This window comes from Corythoichthys intestinalis, chromosome 13, assembly GCF_030265065.1.
Source record: "Corythoichthys intestinalis isolate RoL2023-P3 chromosome 13, ASM3026506v1, whole genome shotgun sequence".
Lineage (NCBI taxonomy): Eukaryota > Metazoa > Chordata > Actinopteri > Syngnathiformes > Syngnathidae > Corythoichthys > Corythoichthys intestinalis.
The window spans coordinates 5,283,375-5,307,010 of record NC_080407.1 but is presented as its reverse complement, the minus strand read 5'-3'; the positions used below and the strand labels follow the sequence as shown (position 1 = coordinate 5,307,010).

Below are 23,636 nucleotides of genomic sequence, written 5' to 3'. Positions count from 1 at the left end.
CATTGGTGACTACAGTTTCCGGGTCATTGCTAAACTGTGGGTATAGATTAGTAAACTGTGGGTACAGTTTAATAATCTGTGGGTACAGATTAGTACACTGTGGGCACAGTTTAGTAATCTGTGGGTACAGATGAGTAAACTGTGGGCACGGTTTAGTAATCTGTGGGTACAGTTTAGTAAACTGTGGGTACAGATTAGCTATGATTTTTTATTTTTTCTATCTTGGCACCCGGGGGGCTCTATACTTGAACAACTATACCAAGGCTTTAAAAAAAAAAATGAAGGTGTGCTGTAAAATGCGGACCGGATTTTTGATTTTAGAGAAACCAAAGCAAAAACGAATGGATTATGTAAATCGGTGCGCTGGAAAACCCGGACCAGGCGCTCACAAAAATAAAAAAACTGGATTGGGAGTCTGGATCAGAATTTTTCCGTTTCAGCCAATCCGATACCGATGCGCATTTTTTTGCGCATATCGGCGGTCGATCCGATCCAAATATCGGATCGGAACAACCCTACTTCAACCTAGTCATTTCAATAAAATTTCAACCGAAATGCCGTTACATGCACGAAATTCAATTGCCTTGTACGCCGAGATGTAACCTAAGCTCTCTCTGGAGGCTGAAGTTGTTCTCTCGGCTGGTTTGCTCTAGGAGGTCCGTATCAGTGAGAGCCACATGGTCTTAACTGGCCTCACCTTCTTAACCTCCACATCATTCCAATTACCAGACTAATGGAGGATTTTAAAATCAGAGTGAACGCAGGTGAAATTTCTAACACACACACTGAAAAGCACTCAACACAGGACTGTGTCAGCCGATCTGACAATATCCATCCAGTGACTCACCGTTGAACCAGCTGTCTGTGTGGGTGAGCAGTTCCTTTGCTGACTGGCATTCTCTATTGCTACTTTGGCTACTGTGCTTGGGTCTGTTCCGGCAGGGACGGCCACCATCGTGGAACTGCTGCCCGCGTTGTTGGGGTCGCTGATGGTGATTATCCGCACGCCCACCTTGTTGGGGATACCGGAGGACCGAGGTTCCTCGTTCTCGGCGGGCCTCTTGACGCCTCGGGACTCTGAGGCGACTCCGTTTGCGCTCTGGGAGGTGACGGGGATAGTCGGGGGCAGGGTGGAATTGGGGAGCAGTTGCTGCCTTAGCACGGGCACGGCGTGGCCAGGCCCCAAAGGTCCATTTGTTAATTCCGAGGGCGGCCTGGCGCCTACCGCCTGAGGTCCATTGGCCAGGCGCTCTGCCTGTTGGGCTTTGGCAGCGTCCTGCTGGAGGGGCGGACTGGGAGCAAGGGGGTTGGAGCTATGACTCTTCTCAGTGGGGCCCACGTCCCCGTTCCCCAAGTACTGTTTGGAAGCAATGTGATTTGGAATGTTTTTGCTAATGACACCACTGTCACCCCGGTCAGGGTCGCACACCCCGTTGACCAGTGTCTTTTTAGGCTCACGGCTCCCCTCCAAGGCGGCGTCGAGGCCAGGGGAGAGGGCCTGTTTCCCATTAGCGGGGGGACTCTCTGCAGCCGGACCATTTAATGTCCCTTGGCTGTTCCCTGAGTGGTATGGAGGTAGATTTGACTCCATGCACTTCCGACCGTTTAGCAGCTTGGCACCAACTCCGACATCACCGTTACTGGTCTTCCCGTTGGAGGAGTCTCCGTCTGCCATCGAGGAGTTCTCCATGACCTCGATTTTCCGTTCATGGATGTGCAACCCGGTAGCGTCTTTGGCCTCTTCCTCTTTTTGACAAATGATCTTGTCCCCTCTGAGCGGAGCCGGCGACGGCGGTGGAACTGCTGGAGATTGTTGGGGCACGGTTCCCGTCGAAAACGGAGGTGACGGAACACTCGGGGCCACGGCGCCGTGGCTGACCGCGGCGACTGCTGCCGTGGACGTGGTAAAACCAGTGTTAGGGACCACAGTAAATGTGACTTGTCCAGACGCCATGGGGGTCTGGATGATTGCGGTTGGGCTACTCGTGGAAATGAGCTGGCCTGGTAGGAGCTGAACCTGACTGGGAACCAGCTGAACGTTGAGCTGTTGAGGCTGTTGAGGGGGGCCCGTCTGGTAGATGACCTGTGAACTGGTGCTGTTAGGTGGTGGCACCTGTGGCGCGGGAAGGATGAGCTTTCCACCTGGCGTGGAAGGCCCTCGCTTTGGAAGCAGTAGCTGTTTGATCAAGCTGGACTCGGAGGAGGTAGGCTGAGAGGGAGGGGCTTGCGAAATCATTTGTTGATGTCGTTTGACGGACAGTGTGTGGCTGACAGTTTGACTGGGCTGGACTTGGGGATTCGGGTGGGACGCAGCAGCCGGGCACGGGCTGGAGGGGGCTCCGGGCTGCCCTGCTATTTGGAGAGACTGAGCACCAGGAATGGCAGAAGGGTTGGCAAGAACAATTTGGTGTATGGCGGGGGTGTAGGCTTGATTTTGTTGAGGACTGGGACCGACTATTACCACACTCTGTGCCTGCGTTTGAGGCTGCTGGTTGGCTATTGTGGCTGCTGTGCTAGCAGGCTGGTTTAGAGCCGGTTTGGGGGCGATATTTTGAAAAGTCACACGTGACGCCGTGGAAGTGGGCGCCCCAGGATTACTTGACGCCGCTTGGATGGAAGAGGTGGGTATGGATCCTGCCACGCCGCAATGAAGATCTACTTGAGGAGAGGGTCCCTGTGGCGTGGACAGAGGTGCCGTTTGGGTGAGGGGCTGGTGCTGGGAGATTGGGGGGCAGACACCTTGCACCCTGGCCGTGAGTAAGTGGCCCTGGGGTACTTGCTGAAAAAGCGTGACTGGTGTCCCGGTGGAAAGCATGGGAGAGTGCTGCTGAACCGGAGCTGGCAAAGCAGGGGTTTGTGGGCTGTGGTTCTGCGAGGTTGGTCCCGATGTTGGGATCTGGACAACTGGACTAGACCGTACTTGCTGCTGCTGCTGTTGTTGTTGTTGCACTAGCGCCTGATTATTCGGTGGTAACTGCTGAGGCACCTGCGGGGTCCCCGTATGGTGGGGAGCGGCCTCCTTCACATTGATGGCCCCAGATGAATTAGCGCCACCTGCGCTGAGGCCAACTGGCCGGCCTACCTGTGGTGGATTCCCAGATGGGGTACCTAACCACACAAAGTACAAATGTAGAACTATTAAGTCACTACAATGTCATACTTTAAATGTAACATTTACTTTGTAGGGTTAAGAACGTCAAAATGGCATTTCTTTTGTGTTCTACCTGGAGATGGAGCTGGGGGGTCCGCAGGGGTTTCAGGTCGAACAGCAGGGGAGGGCGCTGCACCAGGCACCTGCTGTTGCTGAGGCTGCTGGTAGTACAACTGGACGGGCAGCGGTATTGACCGCCGCCTTATCCCCACCAGGAGGATGTGAACTGGGCCATTGGCTTTGGTCTCGTCCTGCCGCCGCATCGTATGATTGGGAAACACAGTTCTGCAATGGGGAATGTCCGCGAGTTGAGAATGTCATGAGGATAAAATGTCTCCAATGTGTTATAGCCTTTGGAGTTAGGACTTTTGTGCTTGAGTTCAAAAATGCATTTGCTCTTCATTGTAAAACTTGAATAATTCATTTGACCTCGAATAGCTTTCGTAGAAACTGTAAGCATTTCTAAAATAACTAAAGGCTTTCTGCTTAGGGTTGGGCATCGTTTGAAATGGAACAATTCCGGTTCAGATTCCGATTCCACGTTTCGATTCCGGTTACGAACGATTCTCGATTCAGATTCTTTTAAGAGGCATGGTAGAAAAAAAAATGCAGGGTCAAAAAAATTGCATCGTTTATATTAAAGTCTTAACTTCTCGATGATTTTTTAAAATAAAATGAACTTTTCACGGGGCTAATTTTAACAAAGATCAGTCTTTGAACTCGAGCAATTTTTTGCCGCTCGACGCTCAAGGCATCGAAACAAGGTAGTGATGCACGATAACATATTTTTCAACCGATACCGATAACCAATAATTTCCTCCACCTTCCAGCCGATAACCGATAATGTGAAGCCGATAATTCTGTTAAAAGATATACACAATTTTAAATTATACACAACAGAAAATGTTGCTGTGCAAAATAGAATTCATTGCTCCTTTTTCTACATCAAATGTGAACAAAGAGTACATTTCAACATCTAAACCAATGTATATTAATTAATTAATATTGATTATACCAACATAAGCTAAGTTTTTGTTCGAGCTAATGTTTTTTTTAATGCATTCGTAATTTAGTTCAGTATATTCAACCGTTTTTTGTGGGAATATGTGTTGGAACCATTTGTTAAGAGCATTAAATTTTATTGATTTTTTTTAAAGTTAGCATTTTATAGCATTTAAGCTAGCGGACTTTTGCTATGTAAGTTAAAGTGACATATAATGATTTGTTTTGAAAGTGTTTGCATTTAGTTTTATTGATTTGGGTGGATACACTGCCCTCTAATGACAACAGTGAATATGACCTAACTCATTTCACATGGCTGAATCCAGCTGCTCCCTGTTAAGACCAACATATGCCAAGTGATTGTTTGAGCTAATGTTTTTTTTTAATGAATTTGTAATTTAGTGTATAGGTATATTTAGCCGCTTTTTGTAGGAATATGTGTTTGAACCATTTGTTAAGTTGACTGTATTAAAAAAAAAAAAAAAAAAAAAAAAAAAAAGTTAGCATTTTATAGCATTTAAGCTAGCGGACTTTTGATATGTAAGTTAAAGTGCCATATAATGGTATGTTTTGAAAGTGTTTGCATTTAGTTTTATTGATTTGGGTGGATACAATGCCCCTTAAGTGCACAAAAATGCCTTTAGGAGGCATTTTTAAAGCGCAGGCACAGAATTGGACAAATTTGCGTCGATTGCACACATTTGGAGGCTTCATCAAGTATATCATTATCGGATTGCATTATCGGTTGAATTTTTTTTAAAAATCTGGATTATCGGTGCGATGTCATAATTGCCATTATCGGCCGATAATGATCTGCAACCGATGCCCAACCCTACTTATAAGACACTGATGTGATGTTAAAAGACTTACCGTAGACATTTGAGGAAGCCAGTGGAGTTCAAAATGTTACTTCGTCCCATTTTGCTGCACGTGGACAGGTACTCTGAGTACATGTCCGACCGGGATACCGAACCTTCGCCATTTGTCTCAAAGTGTGCATTTAGCCTGTGTAAGAAATAAACCAGGGAGTGTTTACATTTACAAATAGGATTATCTGTACCCATTTTATATATTATCAATACTGATTTACAATGACTTACCATTGCAATGTAAATTTTTCTCCATCGAGTTCTACAATGCCAGGTGGTGGCTGAGTGGACGGAACCGGTGTCCGTGTTGCTGAAAAGCAAACGTAAAAAAATGTTCATGCTTACGCACAACCAATTCAGTGGTTCGCTATAAATAAAAATTGTGTGCTGATTCTGTTAAATTAAAAATAGCCATCCCAAAATGTCCAATGGATGTCAGTTCAACTAATTACTACATTAGCCACAAAAACTAAGACTCAAAGGACTGAGTCGCAAGATGCAATACACATTGATGAGGGGTGACTTTATTACGTTGATTCAGAGAACTTGGAAAACAACACAAAACGTCATTTGAAAGATAATAAAAGTAATATGGGCTTAAATAGGCAATATTTTACGTTTATCTTCAGTGTCACAGTGGCTGTGTGGAGGACACTCACTATTGGCTGGCCCCCCTTGCGAGGCCGCAGGTACCTGCTCGACCAACTGCGGTCGAACCTCGGTTGCCTGCTCAGCGTTGGCTTGATGCTCGATCAACCGTACCGCTGTTAGGGCGTCTGGTCCAAATGTATGAAGATCGACAGAAACTAGCCTCACTAGCAGGTCTGACAAGAGAGGGGGAGGAAAATCTGTCAATTTTAGCAGTAAAGGAAATACTACAACATGCACAGTAGTAGTCCATTTTGAAGATCAAACATAACTAATTCCTCCAGTGAAAAGTCAATCCAAAATGCTTCCAGGGTCGGGGAAGCAGTCTCATTTGGATTGGAAATCAGTCGGACAAAACTTGCATACAAAATGCTAAAAGTCTACTCGGATTTTTAACCTTCTGTAAGCGAACGGATCAATAATCACCAGAGAAAAAGTCTGAATGAATACGTTTTTGTCGATCAAAGAAAAACACAAGGAATACACTAATAATGCTCCATTGGTTTTTGCTTCTTACCTATGCTACGGTCCACAGAAGCGATTTTACTGCAGGGAACCTCCCCGAGCTGAGCCAACAAGTAGAGCACCTCCAACGAGGCCATGAGGAGCATGAGGTCAGGCAGGGTGAGGAGCATCATTACTTCCCTGTACGAGTCCTGGTCCACATACTCACAGATGAGCACGCCGTTGTCCTCCACTTTGCTCAGGTTGCCCAGAATCTCCATGGCTACATGACAAGCGAGACATTCCATAAAAGATGCCTGCATCGCCTAAGCTACGAGGGATTTATATGTGAACACACACCTCTCATTTTGAGGAACCTGTCTCTGGACATTAAGCATTTGGTGATAGTGTGAAAGATCAGATGGGTCATCCGAAAATCAACCGGATCCAGCTGGAGCTGAAAGACAAAAAAAAAAAAAGATCTCAGTGAGAGTGTTATAAGTTAATAAATCATTCTGCTGAATGAACACAAAACATGGCTTGACTGGGGAGGGCAAGAAGCAAAGTCAGGTTCAACAGCAGTGAAGCAAAAAAAAAAAAAAAAAAAACAGCCTGGCTAAATGCTGCAGTTCAAAACAAATATTTTCCATTAAAAATGCCATTTCATTTGCATTTATTACTATATGTTGTTTAGAACCTTGGCACCTCTGAAATTCTGTTAGCTGTAGCTCAATTTCTCCCAGAAAAGGATTTCAATAACAAATGCTTTGGTAGTAATATCTTCATTTATTTTGCTTGCAATGAAAAAACACAAAAGAGAATGGCTTTAAAAAATAAATCATTTTCATTTTACACAAAACTCCAAAAATGGGCCAGACAAAAGTATTGGCACCCTTTGAAAAATCATGTGATGCTTCTCTAATTTGTGTAAATAACAGCACCAGTTACTTAACTGTGCCACATAACCGATGGTGGCAATAACTGAATCAGACTTGCAACCAGTTAAAATGGATTAAAGTTGAGTCAACCTCTGTCCCGTGTCCTTGTATGTACCACATTGAGCATGGAGAAAAGAAAGAAAACCAAAGAACTGTCTGAGGACTTCAGAAGCAAAATTGTGAGGAAGCGTGAGCAATCTCAACGCTACAAGTCCATCTCCAAACACCTGAATGTTCCTGTGTCTACCGTGCGCAGTGTCATCAATAAGTGTAAAGCCCATGGCACTGTGGCTAACCTCCCTAGATGTGGACGGAAAAGAAAAATTGAAGAGAAATTTGAACCAAAGATTGTACAGCTGGTGGATAAAGAACTTCGACTAACATCCAAACAAGTTCAAGCTGTCCTGCGGTCCGAGGGTAGAACAATGTCAACCCGTACTATCCGTCGTCGTCTGAATGGAAAAGGACTCTATGGTAGGATACTCGGGAAGACCCAGAGACATAAAAAAGCTAGCATGGAGTTTGCCAAAACTTACCTGAGAAAGCCAAAAACGTTTTAGAAGAATGTTCCCTTAGCCCAGTACTTCTCAAATAGTGGGGCGGGCCCCCTCAGGGGGGCAGAGCGATGTTGGGGGTGGCACATACACTTTATTCTAGTACAGTAAAAAACTAATTGCACATACACTCAGTGGGTAGCAGTGGTGCTATCAATTTCTGCGTATGCGTGTGCGCAGTATTTTTGAACCAAACAAGAGCACACAGCTAAGAGCACTTGAGATATGAAAAGCTAAGACGAGGAAATATGACGAAGCGTATGTTGCATATGGCTTTTGGCTTTGACATTTAGTACAGCGGGACACGAGGAAAGATCAGTGCGTTTACTGTATCGAAAAATGTTCGCAGCGGACAGCAGGAATTTTTTTTTTCAGCGAAAATGTGCCGAATATTGCCAAAAATCGTCCCGCTTTGTCAGTGTTACATCGGTAAATCAGGGAGCACTGTTAGCATCATATAAAGTGGCATAAAAAGTTGCTCAGTGCAAAATAATCCCACACCATAGCAAAGGAGCTGATACTACCTGCAGCAAAAATAAAAACTGTCGCTCTGTCCAGTGAAACGGTCGTTTTTGTTCTATTAATTTTTGTTGTTTCGGTCTAATTGTTTGGCAGATTGTCCTCTTGAGTTAATGTTGCTAATCGATTTAAATTTATTATTAGTTATTAATTTTATTACATTTTTTTAGTATCACACGGTCAAAAAATGTATTGAGTGTATTTTTACAGTATGGATGGGTTTTTGTGTTTTTTTTTAACACTTTATTGTAAGTTGATCTATATTACTTTTTTTCTTTAATATTAAAAAGGACAATGTTATGCAGAGGTGTACTTATAATAATAAGAATTTTATAGACAAATGATACTACAGTATATTTACAGTGACGGCAGAGAGTTGACGAGGGGGGCGCGGAACATTTATGTCTTCCTGGGGGGGTGTAATGGAAAATAATTGAGAAGCACTCCCTTAGCCAGATGAGACAAAAGTAGAGCGTTTTGTGAAAAGGCATCAACATAGAGTTTACAGGGGGAAAAAAACGAGGCCTTCAAAGAAAAGAACATGGTCCCCTCAGTCAAACATGGCGGAGGTTCCCTGATGTTTTGGGGTTGCTTAGCTGCCTATGGCACTGGACTGTGTGCATGACATCATGAGGTCTGAAGACCACCAACAAATTTTGCAGCATAATGTAGGGCCCAGTGTAAGAAAACTGGGTCTCCCTCAGCGGTCATGGGTCTTCCAGCAGGCCAATGACCCAAAACACACTTCAAAAAGCACTCGAAAATGGTTTGAGAGAAAGCACTGGAGACTTCTAAGGTGGCCAGCAATGAGTTCAGACCTGAATCCCATTGAACACCTGTAGAGAGATCTGAAAATGGCAGTTTGGAGAAGTCACCCTTCAAATCTCAGAGACCTGAAGCAGTTGACCAAAGAATAACGTTCTATAATTTCCTTCAGAGCATTGTAAGAAACTCATTGATGGATACCGGAAGCAGTTGTTTGCAGTTATTTTCTCTAAAGGTTGTGCTACCAAGTATTAGGCTGAGGGGGCCAATGCTTTTATCCGGCCCATTTTTGGAGTTTTGTGTAAAATGCTAATGATTTTTTTTTAAAATTCTCTTTTGTGTTTTTTCATTGCAAGCAAAATAAATGAAGATATTACTACTAGGGTTGTTCTAATCATGTTGTTTTGCTCCCGATCGTTTTAGTTTGAGTATCTGCCGATCCCGATATTTCCCGATCCGATTGCTTTTTTTTTTTGCTCCCGATTCAATTCCAATCATTCCCGATCATATACATTTTGGCAATGCATTAAGAAAAAAATGAATAAAACTCGGACGAATATATACATTCAACATACAGTACATAAGTACTGTATTTGTTTATTATGACAATAAATCCTCAAGATGGCATTTACATTATTAACATTCTTTCTGTGAGAGGGATCCACAGATAGAAAGACTTGTGACTTTGTGTATTGTGACTAAATATTGCCATCTAGTGTATTTGTTGTTATATGTATTATAAAAAGGCATGGCCGATATTTTTTTGCCGATTCTGATACTTTGAAAATGACGGGATCGGACCCGATCGATCGGGATGCCGAACGATCGGGACATCTCTAATTACTACAATAATTTGTTGGGAGAAATTCAACATTATATGACAGAATTGCAGGGGTGCTGATACTTCTGGCCAGCGGTGTATGAGAATTATGGACACAATAAATTTCCTCTCTACTTATTGGCGACAAAGTTCTAACTGATTGCATCGGGGCACTTTGAATAGATTTTCTCAAAATAGCACTTTGATGAGGAGTCATTTCCCTGCATAACAGTAAATTAACATAAATAAATCAGTCACTAAAGCTCCGGAAAGTGTACAAATTATAGTTTCAGAAGCCTTAGTGAAAGCTTTTTAAAGAGGTGGGAGTTTCAAGGTTGAGGGCATATCTGTTGTATTCAAATGGGACTCGCATCACTCGTTTTCCATTTTAATGTTTCCACAAAAGATCATTATTTATTCAGGGATTTATCGGGTTTTGGGGCATCATACTCAAATTCCTACATGAAAACTGCAGCTGTTCAGCTAATTATGACACAGCTTTTGCCAACGCTGCGTCTTTCCATAGCAACAGCCTGTTTTTTTTTTTCATCTTTGTTCATTAGCCATTTTCTACTTGGGGCGATACCGCTTCACACTCACCTCGGCGGCCACGTTGCCCAAAGTGTCGAGCCCGAGCTGTCGGAGTGAGATGAGGTTACAGTGGGCGCAGAGCAAAAGGAAGCGCAGGCACGTTCGGTTGGCCGCCAGCAGCTTGACGTTGGCCTCCTCGAAGGAGAGGTTGCGCAGGATGACGGCGACCTGCAGCACCCGCTGGGCCTCCAGGTCGCTGATGCCCAGGTTCCGTGGCGGGTGAAAGAGGCTCTGCCAACGTTCTGCTACTGATGTACCATCTAAAGACACACACGGCAAACATGAAGTTCAAGGCAGGCCATGAAACCAAACAAGTTTAAAGTGATCCTCGATCTTTAAGACAAGCAATTCTTAAAACAAATATTAGTATGAGTTATATTAATTTGATATTGAAACCCCTCTTACTGTTTTCGTTTGAATAAAATTTGTAAAATTATTTTAAGTGATAGGTCGCCATTCTTGTTATGTCGCAGTGCATGACGTCACAGGGCCCGTTGCCAAACTTTCAGCGTGTCACTCTTAGCTACCCCAACATGTCGTTGGTTCTGGCCTTCCAATTTGAACCGGATCGGAAAAGTGAAGAGCAGGACAGCACGCAGCGTGGCTGACTGTCCTCATTAAATTCATCATCTGACGGGAACAAATCCTGGAACTCCCACGAAGAATAGGCAAGAAAAAAAGATAACAATAGCAATTTATTCCGCGTTTTTACACTCACTCGAAGCTCAGGAAGTAGACCGCGATCAGGCCGTCGAATCAATAAAATAGACTGATCCGAAAAGCCGCTGTGGGACCGTCGAATCCAGAAAATAGACACTTTCGAAACCAATATTGCAGCCGTGGTGGGACCGCCGGATCCAGAAAATAGACGGATCCCTTACTTGACTATGGATCCAGGAAAAATGTTCGGGCGGCGCCAGTTGTAACGTGTGGTTGGTAGGATACGTGCATACATATGGGGCGCCGTTTGTAAAGCAGCACATGCTGAAAATTACGACAACATTTTCTCACATTTAGTGCCGCATCAGTGTTGAAAATGTGGTGTGAAAATTTTAGAGTCACTTTTTTTGCACATTTACGACATTATTTAGCAATTTAAATATTTATTTTTAAATAACATGTATTAGGCTTGAATATTTGAATCCAGAACTAATTAAATCTTTAATCTAAATCTTAAATGTAAATCTTAAGTATATATCTTAAATCTAAATGTTAAATATAAATCCTTGATCTAAATGTTAAATCTAAAATGTTAAATCAAATCCTAAATGTAATTGTTAAATCTAAATTCTTAATCTAAATCTTAAATCTAAATCTTAAATCTAAGTCTTAAATATAAATCTTAAATCTAAATGTTAAATCTAAATCCTAAATCTAAATTCTTAATCTAAATGTTACATCTAAATCTTAAATATAAATCTTAAATCTAAATGTTAAATCTACATTTTAAATATATGTCTTAAGTCTACATCCTAACTATATATCCTAAATGTAAATCTTAAATATAAATCTCAAATCTAAATTGTAAATGTTAAATCTTCAAACGGTTGGAACTAAATATTTATGTAACATGTAAATTCATATGACTGGTGACCGGAAGTAAAAAAAAAAAAAAAAGTTGGAGCAGCTCAGACTGTGTTTGCATATTAGCTAAATATTTAGTTTCACCAGTTTCAAGATTTACATTTAAGATATATATTTAAGATTTACATTTTAAATATAAGATTTACGACCTGGAACAGCATCTTGGAAGAGTGAATGGGCAGCAGAGGGCGTGACTCGCCTGTAAGACGCGTCACACCAACATCAGTGACCCTCTGACGAAGGCGGAAGTGCTCGCCGAAACATGTCAGGTATATAAAACCACCTACTATTGCCTGGGATAAAAGGTTTAACGAATTTATAAGTGTAGGCAAAATGAACTCTATACAACGATTCATATTTAAGATTCAGGATTTAGATTTAACGTTTACATTTAAGATTTAGATTTAAGATTTAGATTTAAGGTTTAGATTTAAGGTTTAGATTTAAGGTTTAGATTTAAGATTTAGATTTAAGATTTAGATTTAAGATTTAGGTTTAAGATTTAGATTAAATGTGCACAAAAAGTGACTAAAATTTTCACACATTTTAAAAACTGCTGCGTTAAATGTGAGAAAATGTCGTCGTAACTTTCAGCATGTGCTGCTTTACAAACGGCGCCCCATACATACAGGGACCAAAAAGGGGAGAAGCTTCAACTTATGCAGATTTATTCACAAAAAAATATTAATCCCACCTTGACCACTCACGTCACTCCCTTGTTTCCATTTGACTGGAAATTGCATCCAAAAGCAGCACACCGTGGCATTTTACTTCGCGAGTTTAGGCAGCAATAAGCAATTGTTGAACACGCTACACATTTGGAAAGATACCAATTACGTCATCACTGCGAGCCCGCAAAACATGGCGCCAACTATCGGTCAAAATGTGTACTAAATATTATAAAATATTTCCATTGATTTAACATTTTATGTGTTTCTAACAACATATTTTAGTACAAGAGAACAATTGTGGTTTATTACAGCCTACATGTATTTATGGTAGAGGATCACTTTAAAAACAGTTTCATCCCAGCTTGTCTTTTTTTTACCTTGTGCTGTGCTGCTCTTGTCCCAGATTAGCTCCCTGACTTCAGCATCCTGCACGACTTCCTTCCAAAACTAACCGGGAAAACCAAAAACAGCACTTAGTCAAGCATTATAATGCATTATTAAACCATCTTTAACAAATGAAGGAAATTTTCCATCATGAAACGCCACAAAACATTACCCTGATAAAGTCTCGGGATGTTTTCGTCTTCCAGTCAGTACCGAACACCCCGGAGAAGCTGCCTAGCGCTGCACAAGGAGCGACAAGAGAAGAGTGCAGTGTTATTATCTGTTTGTATAAGGACTTCCACAAATGATTCATATTTTGGTAGTCGAGTCAATCAAACGTACAATCGTCGAAAACACCGGTGTGGGCCAGTAGCAACGTGACCAGTTTGGGGTCCTTGTCCAGCTGCATGGCGTGCTTGCTCTCATTGGAGAGCAAAGTGCAAACATTGACTGCAAAGTCCACTTCATTGGGCAGACCAGACAGGAGAGACAGCACCAGTTTGTTGTAGTCGCACGGCGGGATAAAATCGGTGGACAGCCCGTAGCTTTGGCGGAGATAGTCTGGTGTACCAAAAAGACAAAAAAGATGTTTATAATATTCACATTTGACAAGAAATTCTGTGTACTAAAGCTGAAACGAATACTCGAGTAACTCGAGTTTATAAATTGATCCGAGTAATTTTATTCGCATCTAAGAATCATTTCATTTTGCCAGCTCTCAGCATCACGTTTTGCCCAGACTACTTTAAATGCTGGGCAACGCGCTGACGTCACATCTATAGAGGAAGAAGCAGACTTCACACGGGCATCTGTCAATCATCGTTTAACTTGTTAAACAGTTTCTGCAAGGAAGCTGCGCTGGAATGAATGTGTGTGCGTGTGGAGACGTCGGAGACATGTAAATGCCAGAACTGATCATGAGGAGTTTCAAATTTCTACATGTCACTCCAACTGTCACAGCTAAGGTAGATAAACAGAAGCATTTAATAAAGCCAAGCATTTATCTACTAAAGTACTTTATTCTTGTTCAAAAATGATTTGGTTGGACAGTTATGTTTAAAACTGATCATAATTTTGACATTTGAAGTGCTTAAAAACCATTTTATATACATTTTTTAAAATCACTTTGGGGGAAAAAGTGAGAAAGAAACATGTCTTATATGTATCTCTTTCCAATGCGAAATCTGAATAAATACATTGTGCACAAAAAAACACACACACACAAAAAAAATAAATAAATAAATAAATAATTGGGGGGGTGCGCTACTTCGCGGTTTTTCCACTTATCGTGGCGCGTTCTGGTCCCCTTTAACCGCGAAAAATGAGGGATCACTGTGCACTGTGGTGATGGTGAGTCATCCAAAGTCTTTCCAAACAGCTATTCAAGTCATCAAGTGAAAATTTCTTCAAAAATATAGATATATAATTTTTTTTTAAATATCGCAATATATCACAAACCCCCAAAAAAATCACAACAATAGTTTTTTCCAATAGCGTTCAGGCCTACTACAAACTATGCCACCGTTTCAACAAAGTACGCCCGCATGATGCTACGGTGTTAGCAGGTAGCGTCTGATGTGTCTCATACATATCATCGGGATGCCGATCGATCGGGTCCGATCACGTCATTTTCAAAGTATCGGAATCGGCAAAAAAATATCGGCCGTGCCTTTTTTAAATATATATATATATTTTTTAGTTAAATCATTTTCTAATTGTATTTAACGTTACAGACATAATGTGTTACACTCTTCGAGAATCTTTAATTTAAGCTTAAGGTAGGGTTATCAAATTTATCGCGTTAACGGCGAGAATATTTTTTACATTTATCACGTTGCAATAGTTAATGCAATTAACACATGCGCTGCACAACCCACTCATGCATTGTCGAGTTCAATCTATAATGGCGCCGTTTTACCCATACACTATATGGAACTAAAAGGCAGCGTAAAATGAGTAGAGTGAATTTTGGCAGCCTTTGGAACCTTTTTTTAAATGGCTAAAGCCTTACAATCCCTCTCCCAACGTTTAGAATAATTGTGGGAAGCAATGTGGGGAAGAAAGGTAGTAGTTGATCTTTTTCTTAACACCCTTTGTTCTTTCCCAACGCAGAGAAGATATATCAATTGGTACCACGACGCACAGTCATGGTTGCACTTCCCATCATGCATTTCGGCAGAAGTTAAATGGCTACAGTATCATTTACTGAAAGCTCAACAAATGGCAATATTTAGTCACAATATACAAAGTCACATTTATCCTTTAAGAATTACAAGTCTTTCTATCTGTGGATCCCTCTCACAGAAAGAATGTTAATAATGTAAATGCCATCTTGAGGATTTATTGTCATAATAAACAAATACAGTAATTATGTACTGTATGTTCAATGTATATTTTCGTTCGAGTTTTATTCATTTTTTTCTTAATGCATTGCCAAAATGTATATGATCGGGAAAAATTATCGGGAATGATTGGAATTTAATCGGGAGCAAAAAAAAAGCAATCGGATCGGGAGCAAAAAAACATGATCGGAACAACCCTAATCGTAATATGATAATAATTTCACACATGAGTCGCTCCTGAGTATAAGTCGCACCCAAAGCCAAACTATGAAAAAAAACTGCGACTTATAGTCCGAAAAATACGGTTTATAATTGCTCTTTACCTGAAAAAGTATGTTTTATCAGATTTCTCGATTAATCGATCGAATTTTCAGTCAAATACTCGATTACCAAAATATTCGATAGGTGCAGCCCTACTGTGTACCACAAATGCCAGTCGGAAAAAAGGCCACTGTGCTCCCTCGATGCTAGGCCAGTCGAACTCAGATTTATTTCCCTATCGACATCTTAACGCTCCCCTTCAACAGGAACGAAAAAAAAATCAGTTTTAACCTTCCTCACTGGTCAGGCCGTTTGTATGCCAAGACAGCAGCAAACAAAGTACAGCTGAGCCTTTATTTATTTATCTTGTTCTTTTTTGCCTTAAGCTGCAGAGGACATCTAAAGGAAGCCATCTCGTCGGCTGGTGGCTTTGTGCATTTACATATCATTATCAAACACGGGGTGAGATTTTATCAGCATTATTATTTAGCAGCCTCGGCTTCAAAGAACGTCTGATTTACGCTACAGCAAATGTGTTGGGGCTGGTAATCGGGGATGAAAAACATCTTTAGTGATTGGGGCAGAATAGGAGGAAGCCTTTAGTGTAAATCACTGGAGCACCTACAAATGCTTCATTCAATTCCTAGGAGTTACTGAACACCTGCATCGGGTAGAAACAAAAGGAGGAATGTACAACAAGGCTTCATGAAAAGTTGCTGCAGGGCTACGACGAAAATAAATGTCCTTTCGGTTGTTTTAAGTTAAGGTTTAACGCAAGGGCAGCACAAATCATAAACAGCCACACACCATGTACAGTTGTGGTCAAAAGTTTACATACAAACTCCGATTTTTCTCTGATAGAGTGATTGGAACAGATACTTCTTTGTCACAAAAACATTCATGAAGTTTGGTTCTTTTATGACTTTATTATGGGTGAACAGAAAAAAGTGATCAAATCTGCTGGGTCAAAAATATACATACAGCGGTGCTAATATTTGGTAATATGTCCCTTGGCCATTTTCACTTCAATTAGGCGCTTTTGGTAGCCATCCACAAGCTTCTGGCAAGCTTCTGGTTGAATCTTTGACCACTCCTCTTGAGGGAATTGGTGCAGTTCAGTTAAATTTGATGGCTTTCTGACATGGACTTGTTTCTTCAGCATTGTCCACAAGTTCTCAATGGGGTTTAAGTCAGGACTTTGGGCAGGCCATTCGAAAACCTTAATTGTAGCCTAATTTAGCCATTCCATTACCACTTTTGATTAGAGCTGGGAATCTTTGGGCACCTAACGATTCGATTACAATTACGATTCAGAGGCTCCGATTCGATTATAAAACGATTATTGATGCACCCCCCTCCTTTTTTTTTAAAAAATGTTTTGTACGTTAGTTCCAAAATTGTTCAAAAATACTCTCAGGCTAAACCACACTACTATTTCAGTATCAAGTTAACATATAGCAGTAAACAAATATACAAAAATAATATTAAATAAAAAACTCCAGTCCCCATTCTGTATCAGCAGCTTTAAACTACATTCAATTAATTTAATGTTGTGAATCAACCATTAAATTTGTTAAAATTGCTCCCGTTATTCCATAATTTCCCTTTTGTCTACTTTCGACATGTGAAAGTTTTAAAACTATTTTAAAGATAGATTCAAGTCAATATTTTACCGATTTAGGAGTATTATAGATAAAAAGTTAATTAGGTTTGCTTGGAAGGTTCGCTACAACAGCCTTGTAGGGAAGTGTACTGCTTTAAGATGGCGGCTGTTTATAACGCCCGCATCTAGCTTTTTGTAGATGTGCTGCTAACACTACCAAATCTATATTCCATCTAGTCCTATATAAATTATATCCACCGTAACATAAGGATGAACTTTGGAGCAGCTTTTCGGCAGCAGTCAGGTATGTTGTTGTGTTTTTTTATCTCGTTGCATGAGTTGAGCTAGAGCCGTGAGTTGAGCTTTGGCATTACCCGAGGGGCCGGGTAATGGGAAGCAAGATGTTTAGCTACTCTCGCTCCGTTCCGTCCCGAAGACCGCGCGGCGCGCTGAGTGTTGTGTACTTCCGCTTTACTTCGCATATTTCAATAATCGGAATTTGGATGTTTGTGAATTGTTCTCGAATCTTCCACGGCCGAATCGCGAATAATCTAAGAATCGGAAATTTTGCACAACTCTACTTTTGATGTGTGTTTGGGGTCATTGTCCCGTTGGAACACCCAACTGTGCCCAAGACCCGATCTTCGGGCTGATTTGAAGGTAATCCTCCTTCTTCATTATCCCATTTACTCTCTGTAAAGCACCAGTTCCATTGGCAGAAAAACAGCCCCACAGAATAATACTACCACCACCGTGCTTGACGGTAGGCATGGTGTACTTGGGGTTAAAGGCCTCACCTTTTCTCCTCCAAACATATTGCTGGGCATTGTGGCCAAACAGCTCGATTTTTGTTTCGTCTGACCACAGAACTTTCCTCCAGAAGGTCTTATCTTTGTCCATGTGATCAGCAGCAAACTTCAGTCGAGCCTTAAGGTGCCGCTTTTGGAGCAAGGGCTTCCTTCTTGCTCGGCAGCCTCTCAGTCAATGGGGATGCAAAATACGCTTGACTGTGGACACTGACACCTGTGTTCCAGCAGCTTCTAATTCTTGGCAGATCTCCTTTTTGGTGATTCTCGGTTGAATCTTCACCCTCCTGACCAATTTTCTCTCAGCAGCAGGTGATAGCTTGCGTTTTCTTCCTGATCGTGGCAGTGAGAAAACAGTGCCATGCACTTTATACTTACAAACAATTGTTTGCACTGTTGCTCTTGGGACCTGCAGCTGCTTTGAAATGGCTCTAAGTGACTTTCCTGACTTGTTCAAGTCAATGATTCGCTTTTTCAGATCCATGTATGTATATTTTTGACCCAGCAGATTTGATCACTTTTTCTGTTAACCCATAATAAAGTCATAAAAGAACCAAACTTCATGATCAGGAAGTAAAGTTCCCTCGTTTTCGGTTTCGTTGTCTCTTTTCAGCTAATTTTAGAAACCCTTTTGAGAAGATGGCAAAAAAAAAAAAAAAGACGAGTATCGTACTTATCAGCAGTGTTGGGAATAATGCCGTTATAAATAACGCCGTTACATAACGGCGTTATTTTTTTCAGTAACGGAGAATCTAACGAATTATTTTTTCCGCCGTTACAACGCCGTTACCGTTACTGACGGTCAAAAGCGGTGTGTTACTTACTTTGAATAAATTGAAGAAACTACCAGCCGTAGCGAGTCAACTCTGCTCTGTTTATTTGTCATCCAAGCCTTGGGGTGCGTTCAGGTTCATGGCAATGAAAATAGTAAACACACATAGCCTACCTTTGCAAGAACGATGGAGTTGCCGTTTGATATGGTCATAATGTGCAGGTCCTGCACCCATCCGCAGCAAAACTGTTCGTAGCTTTGTAGCGATTTGTAATTTCGGAATCGCTGATGAGTTTAGTAACATACAACATACAATAAATACAGCAGAATGTCCGTTTCGCATAATTGTGGAAGCCCGTCGACATCTTTACTCCATTTGTCTTCGGCTTGCGCGTAAGGGTCAACATTGTTCACATCCTTAACTTTGATCACATATCTGTTCTTCGCCTTAGTAATGAATTTGTCTCTTTATCGAACTGGCAAGTTAAAGTTTAATGTCCCGCAAGCCAGACCTGCTTCCAATATGGCTGCGTTGTTGTCAAATCACATGTGATCCCCCATTCTGTGACGTAAACGCTCGAGCCTAATAGCGCACGTACTTCGGAGCCGGTTGTTTATATGTGAATTGTCTCGCCCTATGGTTGTATATGTGCATTTGTTGTTCATAAAGTTTTTTGTTGTTGTTTTTTTTTAAAACAAACTTCAGAGCCTTGGTTTTCACACACAAACCGGAACAGCGCGTGCGGCAAACACACACACGCAAAACAGATGCAGAGGGATATGATGGCAGAGCATTCAGAGGAAAATTTGTCCTTTACGAGGTGGAGATATAAACACCATTTCAAGTTGGTCGAAATTAAAAGAAAGAACGTGCACGTAAAGTGCAATTTACGTCCCGGGGCACAGCTTTTGTCGAAATCTGTGGTAAGCAATTTAAATCTGTTTATTTTTGTTGCACTTCAAGTGTAGGATAAATCTGTTGCTGGTGAGATGCAATAAATATTACAAGGGTCTAAAACACAACTACCTGTCTGTTCTTCTCTATTCAACTGACTCGAATACTGCTCAGAAAATTTCAAATTCTTTGACATACAACAACTTATTTTTAAAGTAACGGAAATAGTTACTTTCCCGAGTAACTACTTAATTTTACTCTAGAGTAATTCAGTTACTAACTCAGTTACTTTTTGGAAGAAGTAGTGAGTAACTATAAATAATTACTTTTTCAAAGTAATGTGCCCAACACTGCTTATCAGCAGGACATAAGGACATAAATGCGGCACCGGTTTTTTCTCTCGCTTTGGATGAGTCAACAGATGTAAAGAACTTCTCCCAGTTTAACGTGATTGCCAGATTTTGACTGAAAGGGACAACAAGAGTGGAGGATTTATTCAAGTCCTGAGTTCACGAAAGAAAAAAATGAATAAGCTTGTTTCATGAACATGAAGTTTCTCAACGCCTGCATGAAGCTGAACCAGACTAAGTATCAAGCAGACGACAAAGCTATCAGCAAAACCATGCAGAGCCAGAAGTCGCATTAATGGTAAGAAATACTCATCATTGATTAGCAACAGAATAACAATGTTATCAAAAAGAATTCAGAGACTTGTTGTGCTTTAAAAATGTTGAAATTACATCAAAAGCACAAATTACTTGTATTTTTATTTTTAAACATATCGTATGGCTCTCAAGTGATTGCATTTAAAAATGTGTTCATGGCTCTCTAAGCCAAAAAGGTTCCCGACACCTGGTCTAGAGTTTTCCCAAAGTTACTGTGTGTATAAATTATGTTCTTTACATAAAACAAAACCAGCTATGAAGCTCCACAAATGAACTGAAATATAGAAGACCCTAATCTCAACTGAGGCAAGATGAAAACATACAAGCACCCCTTTTCCTTTCATCAATAGTGTCTGTCAGTTGCCTCAGAGCCGCTCAGCAGGAGCCGGCGTACTGGAGTGTGCGTTTTTGTGAGACGTTACGGTGCCAGCCTCAGCCAACAGTGTGAAACATTTAGCTGGAAATATTCCTTCTCTCAGATGAGCTTTTATCCCGAGGATGCATGCTTCCTCCATTTTAAGAAAATGATTTATCTGTGTTATTTGCAGAAACCCTGTGAGGTGCAATGTGAGGTAAACAGCACACCGTAATAAAGGTGATAAGCAACATTCAATATGTTGCCTCATGAGCACAATAAGCCATGAGACTTTATTCAACTTAAAATCTCGACACAGTGATGCAACAGTAATCACATCAGCATGAGGATTAACAGTTTTTGGGGAGTTCGCTTAGACGTCAACGGGCTAAGCTCGAGTTAATGCCAAAACCCTCTTAAAATTGTGTCTGTCCTACCTGATACAACATGTTGCTGGTAGTTGTACGACGTGGGAATTGCGCCGACTGGAAGAAAGGTCTTGGCGTTCCCCGGCTGCGCCTCGTCGTCATCCTCGCCGAAGTGGTGGACTCGCTCATATTTCTCCAAATATCTGTGCAGAGATGGTTAAATCCCAGTGAGAAACTTATCAAACGGAGTGACAATCTTCATCTTTCAGTGACGTTAAGTCATAGCTCCTCTGTGGTAATGCACAAACACTAAATACCTCCGCGGCGAGAGCGCGGTGAACCCTGCCTGTGCGGTCGTGAGTCACCGACCGGACCAGCCAGTGGCTGTTACTGAACGAGGCCCCCGCTTGTTCATCACGATGGAGGTAATCCCCCGTCCGCTGGCTTCCGGGTGACACGCTCGACTATAAATACGCTGCTCTCAGGGAAGAAGGAGAGAGTGAACGAGGCGAGCGTGAGACATACGGCCCTGCTCCTGAATGCAGCGTCATCAAGCGCCGTCTGGCCAAAAGCAGATAATGACTATGGTTGGGTGGGAGATTTTCAGAGAGAGGGGCTACAAGTCAGTACCTACTTTATATATGGCGCAAAACACAGACAAGGCTGAAAAAGCAGTTTCTGCTCTCGCACCCCTCTATAAAATAAACTGTTGTATTTTAAGCTAAAACAACTGTTGTGTCAGATAGAACAATATGTCTATATGTTGCCATAGCAGATTCGTGGCGCATTAAGCTTCCGAACTAGAGGTGGGAATCTTTGGGCACCTAACGATTCGATTACGATTGAGAGACTCCGATTCGATTATAAATCGATTATCGATGCACCCCCCCATGTTTAAAAAAAAAAAAAAAAAAGTTTTGTATATTTGTTCCAAAATTGTTCAAAAATGCTCTCAGGCCAAATAAACCAAACTACTATTTTAGTATCAAGTTACCGGTTAAAAACAGTAAATAAAATACTCAAGTCCTCATTCTGTATCAGCAGCTTTAAACTACATTCAATTAATTTAATGTTGTGAATCAACCGTTAAAGTTGTTAAAATTGCGCCCGTTATTCCATAATTTCCCTCATGTCTACTTTCGACATGTGAGAGTTTTAAAACTGTTTCATCATTTAAAGATAGATTCAAGTCAAGATTTTGCCAATTTAGGGGTATTTTAGATAAAAATTAATTAGGTTCTCTATAACAGCCTTCTAGAGAAGTCTACTGCTTTAAGATGGCGCCTGTTTACTAGCGCGGGAAAGTCTGTCATTTCACACCTAGTCTAGATATATGTGATATCTACCATACCAGTATGTTGCCGTATGTTTGTAGCAACTACCAACTGGGCGCTGTTTGTAGCGGCTGACGGCCGCAGTCAGGTATTATTGTTTTTTTTGTTTTTTTTTACCTAGCGGCATTACCTGCACATGATATTTACTCTCGGTCCGTTCCTCATTGCGTCCCGAAGACCGCGCTGACTGCGTTTTATTTCCACTTTACCTGGTATAATTCAATAATCGGAATTTGGATGTTTGTGAATCATTCTCGAATCTTCCACGGCCGAATCGCGAATAATCTAACAATCGGAAATTTTGCACGCCTCTATTCCGAACTATTTTTAATCTGTCCGTTTTACCCTGAAAACCCCCGTTTACAGACGTCGCGCAACCGCTTTGCTTCAGCCCAGCCATGAAAAGAATTATATTTATTATTCAAAATGTCTGTCACTTTTAGTTTAGAATCATGAATTTATGTCTAATATTTCGTTTAAAAAAAAAATAAAAAAAAAACTTAAAAAAATTATTTGCTCACATATTTTAGTTTTAAACAAATTACGTCACAATGAAAAAATTGGTGTCTGTAAAAGTCACAGGTATCTACCTCATAACTATCACTTAATTGTATTTTTTTCGATACTGTCGCATTTTCCCCAATATTTTAGAGAATAAATAATCGCTCCAAACAAAGAAAATTTGAAAAATAACGTTTAAAAGGGTAAATATATGTAATGAAAATCTCGACTACCCCTTGACGTCTGCGATTTTTGCATCGCGACCCTTGTTATATGACCATGTTTCACCCATAAAATCTCGAAAAAATCCAGCTGTGGCCGTTCACATCTGTGTCTTGACACTCGATGATACATGCTATGTGGAGTTTTTGGATCGAAACAAGGTAAGGGCGCGATAATATCTCGTTAAAATCATGGCGTCTTTAATTCTGCTGTTGCGTGCTCTCACCTCCAGTTAGGGTTTTGCTGTTTAAAAAATATATTTTTTAAAATGCCCTCCTGGTCAAAAATTTTCTTTCCTCAGAAAATTGACATTTTAAGCTTTCCAATGATGTATCACACGTGCAAATCGGACAATTTTGAAATTCGGTCAAATAGGGGGTCTCAGAGCGGAACTTCAAGTCACCTAAGTGTTGTCCGCCATATGCATTCTTGTTGGGTACTACATGTTATTGATTCTCCCACACTTTAAACCTGGCTCACTCTAAAATATTTAAAAAACACAGGCCTTTCTCTTTTGGGCCAAAAATTCTTGGTTAAAGAAAAAAAATGACAACACATTGATGATGCTCATC

At 41.1% G+C, this 23,636-nt stretch overlaps 1 protein-coding gene across 1 annotated transcript in view; it reads right to left on the bottom strand.

Moving 5' to 3' along the window:
• Positions 1 to 23,636, bottom strand: part of arid2 (AT-rich interactive domain 2) — a 50,910-nt gene that overhangs the window by 8,173 nt on the left and 19,101 nt on the right. Inside the window, exons 5-16 of the mRNA XM_057855594.1 lie at positions 21,077 to 21,210; positions 13,283 to 13,501; positions 13,113 to 13,180; positions 12,934 to 13,003; positions 10,311 to 10,561; positions 6,475 to 6,571; positions 6,188 to 6,397; positions 5,682 to 5,846; positions 5,254 to 5,332; positions 5,024 to 5,158; positions 3,225 to 3,436; positions 848 to 3,108 (exon numbers count right to left, since the gene is read on the bottom strand). Coding sequence (XP_057711577.1) covers positions 848 to 3,108; positions 3,225 to 3,436; positions 5,024 to 5,158; positions 5,254 to 5,332; positions 5,682 to 5,846; positions 6,188 to 6,397; positions 6,475 to 6,571; positions 10,311 to 10,561; positions 12,934 to 13,003; positions 13,113 to 13,180; positions 13,283 to 13,501; positions 21,077 to 21,210 — 3,901 coding nt within the window. The remainder of the gene's footprint in view (positions 1 to 847; positions 3,109 to 3,224; positions 3,437 to 5,023; positions 5,159 to 5,253; positions 5,333 to 5,681; positions 5,847 to 6,187; positions 6,398 to 6,474; positions 6,572 to 10,310; positions 10,562 to 12,933; positions 13,004 to 13,112; positions 13,181 to 13,282; positions 13,502 to 21,076; positions 21,211 to 23,636) is intronic.